The 9,996-nt window shown below is 46.0% G+C and overlaps 1 protein-coding gene across 5 annotated transcripts; it reads left to right on the top strand.

The window, feature by feature from the left end:
- The first annotated feature begins 1,828 nt into the window (after window positions 1-1,828).
- On the top strand, window positions 1,829-7,345 carry LOC123133269 (beta-hexosaminidase 3). Of its 5 annotated transcripts, none has more exons than XM_044552799.1 (15): window positions 1,829-2,170; window positions 2,319-2,662; window positions 2,769-2,843; window positions 3,447-3,482; window positions 3,577-3,688; window positions 4,151-4,221; window positions 4,361-4,491; window positions 4,780-4,845; window positions 5,063-5,163; window positions 5,395-5,454; window positions 5,540-5,573; window positions 5,661-5,759; window positions 5,847-5,906; window positions 6,014-6,264; window positions 7,065-7,345. In XM_044552799.1, exons 2-15 carry the CDS (start codon window positions 2,345-2,347, stop codon window positions 7,229-7,231), a joined length of 1,581 nt encoding a protein of 526 aa, XP_044408734.1. In that variant the 5' UTR covers window positions 1,829-2,170; window positions 2,319-2,344; the 3' UTR covers window positions 7,232-7,345. The 5 variants fall into 5 exon arrangements, with proteins under 5 accessions (XP_044408734.1, XP_044408740.1, XP_044408722.1 ...); XM_044552805.1 differs by having other exon boundaries at window positions 1,829-2,166; XM_044552787.1 differs by having other exon boundaries at window positions 1,830-2,170; window positions 2,314-2,662.
- Window positions 7,346-9,996: the final 2,651 nt, after the last annotated feature.

Genomic DNA, 9,996 nt, shown 5'->3' on the forward strand with positions numbered 1-9,996 from the left:
GATAGCTTCTTTTTTAAACACAAATACAGTAGATCAACTTCTTTTTTTGCGCCGTTTTTTTTTTGAGGGAATTTTGCGCCGTAGTACTACCCGACGGCCCTGCAGAAGATAAGCACAAGGAGCCCATTTGTGCCTATTCGAAATACTTTCAGGCTAGAATGGGCCTTTTTTTACCCACCAAAGCGGGCTACAAGTATCATATTCATGGGCTAATGAACTGGAGAGACTAGTAAAATCGTACCCTGTTCCAAAAAAAAGAAAGTAAAATCGTACCCGCTTGCTCCAAAACAGAGAAAAAAACACCTAAGCACAGTTGCAACTTTTGCTTTAAGAAGGTTAGCTATGCGATTTACCCCAAGCAGAGCACACAATTTTGCTAACCACTCCAAAGCAGACAGTTCCAAAAAAAGAAATATCAATCATATTTGTGTCGCAAAAAATAAAAAGAAAATCATCGGGATATTATAATATACGGTCCTGACAGGCTTGGTTTTGGTTAGTAGCACGAGATGCCCTACAGCTGCACATGCAGATAGCCAGACACCATCACAATCCACAAGCTTGGCCCCACCGTCAGACCACGAATCGATGCTCAGGAGTCAGGAGGATCTCCAGGGCTCGGGGGCAACCCCGCTTGCATTCTTTCTACTCCATTGAATGCCCTCGCGGCCGCAGGCACACCCAATTTGGCGTCCATATCTGGCATCCCGGAATTCTCTAAAGGCCGCGCTTAGGGCGTGCTGTTAATTTAAGGATTCCCAGGATTCACCCCCATGTTAGCCTTGCAAGGCTCTGCGTCAGCAAGAAACAGAAGGGACCTGCCAAGCCGTAGGCTCAACCCCCTTTTTTTTACGATGGATCCAGCATAATCATGTGTGCTGGTCACAGTGGGGAGCAACTTAGAGTAGTAATATGCATACGTTACTACTTTATGTTACTATCCTTATAATGAAAAGTGTCATATGTGTAGTAACATATGCATGTTCATTTATTATCTTGTAGACTCATTTTGCATTGGGAAACGCTATGTGACGGTCACATATTATGTTACTTTATTTGCCTTCACATCAACATTTTTGCTTATGTGGCATCTATGTTACTACCTATGTTACTCTCACTATGACCAGCCTTAGAAGAAAATTACAGTGGTAGTTGCAGCAGGAAAGAGGAAACCAGGATAGACGGCGGGGCTGCGAATGGATGGATAGACTAAACATTTTTTTTTATCCTTTGCCACTTTGTTCTCGAGCGAGAGTTTTTTTTTTTTTTGAATGTTGGCAGTCGCTCCTGCCATTCCTTTTTTTTCTCTCTTCTCTCTTATTTCTCGAGCGAGAGTTGGGCAAAACCGAAACAAGATAATCCGAGGGGGGACACTGGACCAGGGGGGAAAGGACGAGTACATGTGAGCGGCGAGCCACCAAACCAAGGCACATTGACCTATCCCCTTTTGGCATCGGTGCGACCGATCCTTCTCCTCGGAATGGATGCCCCTCTTCGAACGTTGCTTCTTGTAGTAGCAGATCGGAACTGCTCCACGCTGCGCACGACAAAGTGTGGGCGATAACCGCACGGCCAAAGAATCGTATGATACGTCAGAGTTTTGGTAGATCTTATACCATCCCCTAGGGCAGGTGCGTGTGCGTGTGCCGAGCGCGCAAGGTACCACAGATTCCAGGATATATCAATCATCCCCTGTCATTTGGCCATCCCAAACTGGGAACTCCAAAAGTGAGGCACGCCAGCATCCTGTTCTGCCCGAGTCACCACTCACCAGACAAGACATTGCCTACCCCTACCACCATCCCCGTGCAGTTGCACCAGCCCGGATCAGATCTCTCGTCTCTCCGAGAACCGCATCTAAAACTGCCTTTGTGCGCTGGTGCTGCTCGTCAACCTCCGCACTCCCGTTCGCCCTACTCCTACCACCCCCATAAAGCCAGGCCGAGGGTAGTAATATCATCACCCCTCGCTAATCTTCCAAAAGTTGGCAGTGAACTGGAGCCGAGCCTTTATCATTACTACTACCTTGTTATTACGAGTGGTTGGTACGCGCATTATTGTTAGTTTCTCCTCCACTCCCGACCCGGGCCACACCACGCAACAGGACGCGCCCCGTGCTCCGGCGCGGCCGGCGCCGGTGGATTTAGCGGCGACGGCTTGCGTCCGGTAGGTGCGGGATCCCCGTCACCCTCGCCCGCTCCGCAACTCCATCTCTGCATGCATTCCGTCCGCCGTCCCATTCTACCCGTCTACTAGTTCTGTAGCGGAGGCGACTGGCTGACACACCCCGTAACATCCGGCTGCGCTGTGCAGTGCAGGTAGCGCCACCAGCTTCGCCGCGGAGATGATGGCGCCGGCGCTGATGAGGCTGATGCTGGCGCTAGCGGTGGTGGGCTGCTGCGCCGCCCGGCAGCCCGGCGGCCGCGTTGACCTGTGGCCAATGCCCGCGTCCGTGACCCGCGGGGCCAGGACGCTCTACGTCGCCAGGGACCTCAAGCTGTCGACCGCCGGGACCGGGTACAAGGACGGGAAGGCCATCCTGGCCGACGCCTTCAGGAGGATGGTGGCCGTCATCCAGCTCAACCACGCCATCAACGGCAGCTACCACGGCCTGCCCGTGCTCGCCGGCGTCAATGTGGCCGTCCGTTCCCCGGACGACGAGGTATGTATGCCATGTGTTGTTTGTTGAGCTGCGGCGGTGCTGCAGGATCGATTGCTCTTGATGCCTCCTTGTTTTTATACATGCTCTGCATTTTGATCTGATGCAGCTCAAGTTCGGGGTGGATGAATCGTACAAGCTGACCGTGCCTGCAACTGGGAATCCGATATATGCCCGAATTGAGGTTAGTACAGAAATGTTGTGCTCAATCACTGCCTATCAACTCTTTTGACTTCAGATGTTCTTTTATGAATGCATGGAAAAAAGGAGAGACGAAATCCTATTTTTAGGGAGAACCAGAGCCGAAAATGTATGAGCCACACAAAATTTAGTTAAGACTGTATGTATCCAAATGATATGGCATAGATATTGCCTCGCCGATACTGACGTTTTGCTGAACCTGGACTTACAAAAAAGTGCGCTGTGTCACAACGATGGATCCGTCATATACAAAATTACTCCCTCCGTCCCATAATGTAAGACGTTTTTTGGCACTACATTAGTGTTAAAAAACATCTTACATTATGGGATGGAGGGAGTAGTACTTAAGCATTGGCTTTTCTGAATAAGCATAGCATCTTGTGTTTCATATACAACGACGTACATACCTGAAAAATAAGACTTGCAATATTTCTTATTTTCTTACTTTGCACCACCTGCCTGAAGAAGGTTCGGCAACAATAACAGTACCTGTACCTTATTCTCACAAAGGTGCAGGCCACCACAAAACATTATCTGCCATACAAATTGTGACACGCAGTTCATACCATTTTTCTACATTTTGCAGGCCCAAACAGTGTTCGGAGCGCTTCATGCTTTAGAGGTAAATTCAAATTATTTATGATACTGTGCAGTATGATTAGATAAAGGTGGACACGATATTAATTCCAGATTCCAATACGTGTGTATTGTTGCAGACACTCAGTCAATTGTGTTACTTCGATTTTATTTTAAGTGTAACTGGACTACATTGGGCTCCTTGGACTATCGTGGACAAGCCCAGATTTCCTTATCGTGGGCTTCTTATTGGTAAGATGTAACCTGAATTTTACCATCATTTTTGAAATTTTAGGAACAGCGCTTTCACAATTCAGAGTAACACAGCTTATGAATTATTCCCGTCAATTTGGCTCCACTTACATTGGTTCCAACTGTCCTTTTGTTCTTATAATCACCTATGTATTGTCCAACTGTAAGTGCCTCCATAGTGTAGTCCTCTTGTTTTTACACCTCTTGAAGTTTCTCAATCTATTTCTGCTTGTGCACAATTTTTCAGTCTATAATTCATTTTTCCAGTCAACAAACAACCCAAGTAATATTAAGTTTGGTTAGCACATGTGTTACACTTCCAATATATGATATGCTCCATAGATGCATATTACAAGTAAAAACCTGTTTTTCATGTTAAGGTTTTGACCAAATACTTTATTTTCTACCCTTGCACTATTAGTAGAGAGTTCTGTATACTGACTTGTGCATTGTATGTTGCAGATACCGCAAGGCATTATCTTCCTGTCCCAGTAATCAAAAGTGTAATCGATTCAATGGTCTACAGTAAGTTGGTATGTTTGACCTTCTTACACAAAAACAATTTCTTTATCCTAACTCCCACTTCTTTCCTTCATCACAATGGACTTATATGTATGCTCCTTAAGTTAATTTAGTTGCATCATATGATATGTTTACTCTTTCGCCATGCAGAATGTTCTTCATTGGCACATCGTGGATGAGCAGTCATTTCCTCTTGAAATACCTTCATACCCAAAATTATCAAATGGTGCATACTCTTATTCAGAAAAATATACAATCAATGATGCAATCGACATTGTACAGTGAGTTTTTCTTGTGTCATCGTATTGGATATACTTCACTTCAGTTATTACCTAGACTACTAAGTACCAAAATCTGAGAGTATTCCAGCAAAACTATGCATTTCTTTTCCCTTTTTGCCATAAAAATTAGTTTTCACATAAGATTGCGAAGGGAATCAGAAAATAAGGAAAAAAATTATACCAGCTAAGTTTCCCTGAGTAGGATGCGGTTGATGTAGTCCACAGTAGATATCACTACGCTATGCTGTTCGACATGCCAAGTTAAGATGGTTTACCAACAATTTGCAGATATGCTGAAAAAAGAGGTGTAAATGTCTTGGCTGAGATTGATGTTCCTGGCCATGCTGGCTCATGGTAAGAGATCTAGTTCTGTCCCCTGTGCATTTGTGCCATCAAAATCTGTCCTCTCGAATATGCTCCGTGGGAGTTATTCTTCTTGTACTGAATACTCGCACTATTATTGTTTGAAACCACATAGTAGAATTTAACTTATTACTACAACTATATAGAGAATAAGTGTAACATCAACCCTGCCTAAAATTGAACATTTGGTACATTTCTATTGCTTCAGGGGTGTTGGATATCCGTCGTTATGGCCGTCAGCTACCTGTCAACAACCGCTTGATGTCAGCAGCGACTTTACATTTAAAGTGATCGACGGAATTCTTTCAGGTAATACACAGATTATAAAAATAAATGATGCTCGACTTGCACCATACCAATTCGCTAACTTTGAAAGATCCAATTAAAATACTCACCTGTTGCAAAAATGAAGAAAATTGACATTTTATATTAAACTCGGCGACAGCAACAAAAGATGGTTGAATGGCCTAAATAAATATAGAGCAATTTGCAAAATAAAACATAATACAATAGTAACATCGTTTTTTGTTGTCCATTCAGATTTTAGCAAGGTTTTTAAGTTCAAGTTTGTTCATTTGGGAGGCGACGAAGTCGATACAAGTAAGTTTGCACATGTCTCGCAGTAGTGCAGAAAATGTACATATGTTAAATTAATAGCCTATTCACTCTTTACCACGGATTCCAGGTTGCTGGACTACCACACCACGCATTAAATCATGGTATGTGCTTTAGAGAGTTTTTGGAAAAATAAGATGCGATAACTTAATATCTTGATAACATTTGTAAATCTTTTTCCTGATGTGCAGGTTGGTTCAACATGGTATGAATGAGTCTGATGCTTACAGATATTTTGTCCTAAAGGCTCAAAAGATTGCAATTTCACATGGCTACGAGATTATTAACTGGTAGGGTGACTGGTATAGCTAGTTTCAGCATATTCAGATCTTTCTACTGGCTGTTGACAAATGACAAACACTTTATCATGCTTGCAGGGAAGAAACATTTAACAACTTTGGAGACAAGTTGGACCGCAAAACTGTGGTGCATAACTGGTATTTCCTAAACGCCTATTGGCTTCAGTTATATAAAAAATTAAGAGGCACAACCAGTATTTGTTCATCTGAAATTAAAACTGATATTCTGTTGTCGTAACTATCAGGCTTGGAGGTGGAGTTGCAGAGAAAGTGGTTTCTGCTGGTCTGAGATGCATTGTCAGCAACCAGGATAAGTGGTACCTAGATCACCTGGATGCTACATGGGAAGGATTCTATATGAATGAACCATTAACAAATATCTACAACCCAGAACAACAGAAGTTGATTCTTGGCGGAGAAGTATGCATGTGGGGCGAACACATAGATGCATCCGACATTCAACAAACCATTTGGCCTCGTGCTGCAGCAGCTGCAGGTATAATAAGCAGAATATTCTCTTGACCTTCTAATTATATGAAAATATTACATATTTAGCGGATCTTTGACATGCGATTGTGCGATACCAAGGTTATAGTTACAATATTTTTGACATCTATATGTCACAGCACAAAACAGTATAACTTGAAGTATTATGATTGATCATCTAAAACCAGGGCAATAGCATCTACACATATTTGAAACGGTTTTTCTTGAATTGGTAGAACATCTATACAAAAGTCAATAGACAGAGTGACAGATTGTCCTCTGTACATGTAGCAGATCTGATGTTAACTGAGTTGCAATGAATCTTTTACATAAACCATGTGCGCTGATATGCTGCATGGTGTTGAGATGATGGGGAGGTACAGCTCACACCGTGAGCAAATGTTTCGTACAGAGTTTAATGCAGTAAAAGCCCATCAGAGCATACAGTTGAAGCATCTCTTCTCACATATGTGTCATGAGTATGAAGTTTATTAATATGCTCGCTTTTGAGTTAAATGCTCGCAACATACTCCCTCCGTCCCATAATGTAAGACGTTTTTTGACGTAGTGTGTCAAAAACGTCTTACATTATGGGACGGAGGGAGTAGATGAATAAATTCTAGTTTTGGTTGCTTGCTGTGTATTGCTTTATAAGTTGTCAAAGGAAAAGAACAGGTGTGTGATCTTATGAATTCTGAAATTATATGATAAAGCATGCTACTTAATATTGTCAACATATAGCATAAAAACGCGCAAACCTACCTCTCCATCATGTTACTTTGGCTCACCAATTCTCTTATTGTTTTGAAGAGCGACTGTGGACTCCCGTTGAGAAGCTTGCGAAGGACACAACGGCGGTCACTGCAAGATTGGCACACTTCAGGTGTCTGCTGAATGAGAGAGGGATCGCCGCGGCACCGCTGGCTGGATATGGCCGCACAGCTCCATCAGAGCCAGGATCCTGTATAAGGCAGTAGGACATTCATAATGGGGGTATACCATTCATACAGGAATAAACATCAGCCGAGGCATCTTTTTTTCACCGTTCTGGGCAATGAAGCCATGATAAATGTAGGGCGTGTTTGGTTCCAGTTTGCTACAATAGCTGCATTGCATGTCCATCTCCATCCAGCCTGGTTCTTCATATGCAGCAGATGCAACATGTTTGTTGCCTGCATCGCATGAAGGGGCACTTACCCCCCCCCCCCCCCCCTGCTGTTTGGTTGCCGTTTTTGTGCTTAGGGTGTGAGCAGATACAAACTTCAGCTGTTTGGTTGCAAACATCGTTTGTGTTCTGCTCACCCATTCAAATGTGGTGGCCTTACTACCACATGATCAACACAACAACAAGCACAAATGAGATCAAATAAATCAAGCAATCAAATGAGATCAAACAAAGCAAGCAACGGAAATGATAACAAACTACTTAGATTAACAGTAAGGGCATCCTCCTTCCTTGCTCCACGCCGGGGTGCTGCTCCTGGCCAAAATATTAACAAGTTCACAACACAAGTACCATAAGTTCTAGCATAGACCATAACAAGTTCAACACTATCACCTTAGCTACATTGCATGCTAACTACATCGCATGCTCAATGTCACCAACGCAGTTGTGCCTGGTGCAACGAAACCGGCACATGACCGAGGAGTCGTGGTTGTAGATTTGGACCTTCATGCCGAGTCCTGCGAAGCGCACAACGACGAGGTCGCCGGGGACGATCCGGTGGCGGCGGCAGAAGTAGTTCCAGCCCCGGCCAAGCACCATGTGCCCCTTGAAGTTCTGGACCTGCACCCAGAATGTGCACCGCTTGTTCGCTGACAACCTGACCACGCGCGGGAGCCGCTTGATGACCATCCACTCGTTCATCACCTCCACGAACTTGCGAGGGACGCCGAGCATGGCGAGGTCCTCGTTGTCCTTGATCTGCTGGTGGAAGCGCAGCGGCTCCCGAGCCCCCTCCTCGTGGCCGGTCCTCGGAGATCATCCCTTGAACGAGGCAGGCTCATGAAGGCAACCCTGCCAGGCAAGTCCACCCCCCCGAGCCACCTGTTCGTGGGGATGAGATCCTCGGCGCCCTCAGCTTCGACCACCACCTGAGCTCCTCCACCCGCCACGTCCCAGTCACTCTTCAATATCTTGTCAGGTAAGATGACAAGTATTAGAGGTGCTTGCAAAATGAACAACCATTGATCAATGGCATTAGCTCTTTTGTAAATGCCACTGATCAGTTGCACTAGCACTACAACAAATGGCACTGATCAGAGACATTTTCCCAAGACCAAATGCCACTGATCAATGCACAAACTCTTTGCCAAATGCCACCGAGCAGTGGCATTTGGTCATGGGCAACTAGCACTTGCTCTTGAGCAAGTGCCATTGATCAGTGGCACTTGCCCAAGAGCAAGCGGCTCTGATCAGTGGTAGTTGCCCATGAGCAAATGTCACTGATCAGTGGCATGGTCTTCTGCAACTGCCACTCATCAGTGCACTATCCTAAGCATGGAAACATCTAGAAATAGCACCCATGTGCATCCATGCACATTTGGCAGCATCCTAAAATGGTCCTACTACATGCACGTATAACAATCTAGAGCATGCAACACAAACCCTAGCCTAAACATGTATGTAGCAACATGAACAACAACATGAACATGATCCTAGCTTGAACATGAACATGCCATTTGCATGAACACATATCCTAGAAAGAACCTAGCATGAACACATATCCTAGCAAAGCACACTAGCATTGAGGATTCTAGCATGAACACACATCCTAGCACTAGCAGAAGAACATTTTCCTAGAACACACACTGTAGCAAACAAGAACATGTTCGATTGTGATCGCATCAAATCAGATCTACTCGAATCCTATCTAATCCTATTGAATCCACTAAGTACTAGCACATGCCTAAGAAAGAAATCCATAATCTACATTTACGATCTAGCATTGGGGATTCTTTGACTCACTGGAGCTTGCGCAATCGCAGCGAACCTTGGTCGGGGTGAAAACCCCGACGGGAAGGAGAAAGGTGGCGGAGCAGAGGAGCCGGCCCTGGCGACTGCCGACGGCATCGGCCCTGTGCTCATGGCCATGCCGGAGATCGAGGAGGACGGCACGCCGACAGGAGAAAACCCTTGGACGGGGGTTAAGAAAACCCTCCTGCCCAATGGGATCCCAAGAAGCGGCGGATCCCAAGAAGCTGAGCCCATGTGCAAGAGGTCCGAAATCGGTGGCGAAGCAGGAATGGCCGGCACCGCATTGGCCGTCCATCATGGTGGCCGACAGTAGATGGGGGACGGCGCTCGCAGCGCCGACGCCAGGCCCCTGCCCGAATTCTGGAGCCCGGACACCCAACGCTCTTGGATCCTGGCCATGCGCTCGTCGACGGGGGTCAGAGGACGGTGCGGTGGTGGGCGAGGCGGAGCCATCGGAGGAGAGGAGAGGGAGGGGCGGTGAGGCATAGAGGAGCGGTGGGAACAGTGCGGGCAAGGCAGTGACAAGAGAGTTGAGGGAGGGGGAGTTATGGGACGCCCCCTCGGTCTCCTGCGCTGCCCGAGGCGGGTAGCTTCCTTGCACGCGTGGATGCGCCGGGCCAAGCTCGCGAGAAACTACCGATTCGCCAGTTTCCGCCAGGCCAGCCTGAGGCCTGCTTTAAGGTTCGTGCGGTCCATGAATCGCATGCTGCCTAGCAAACCAAATAGGCCACACACATCCCACGCGGGCCTGGTTGGGCTGCATGC

This window comes from Triticum aestivum, chromosome 1B (assembly GCF_018294505.1).
Source record: "Triticum aestivum cultivar Chinese Spring chromosome 1B, IWGSC CS RefSeq v2.1, whole genome shotgun sequence".
Taxonomy (NCBI): Eukaryota; Viridiplantae; Streptophyta; class Magnoliopsida; order Poales; family Poaceae; genus Triticum; species Triticum aestivum.

Coding starts and splice junctions, on each gene's coding strand:
- LOC123133269 (XM_044552799.1), top strand. CDS start 2,345: ATGATGGCGCCGGCGCTGATGAGGCTGATGCTGGCGCTAGCGGTGGTG. Junction 2,663..2,768: donor TCCGTTCCCCGGACGACGAG/GTATGTATGCCA, acceptor GATCTGATGCAG/CTCAAGTTCGGGGTGGATGA. Junction 5,760..5,846: donor GGCTACGAGATTATTAACTG/GTAGGGTGACTG, acceptor TCATGCTTGCAG/GGAAGAAACATTTAACAACT.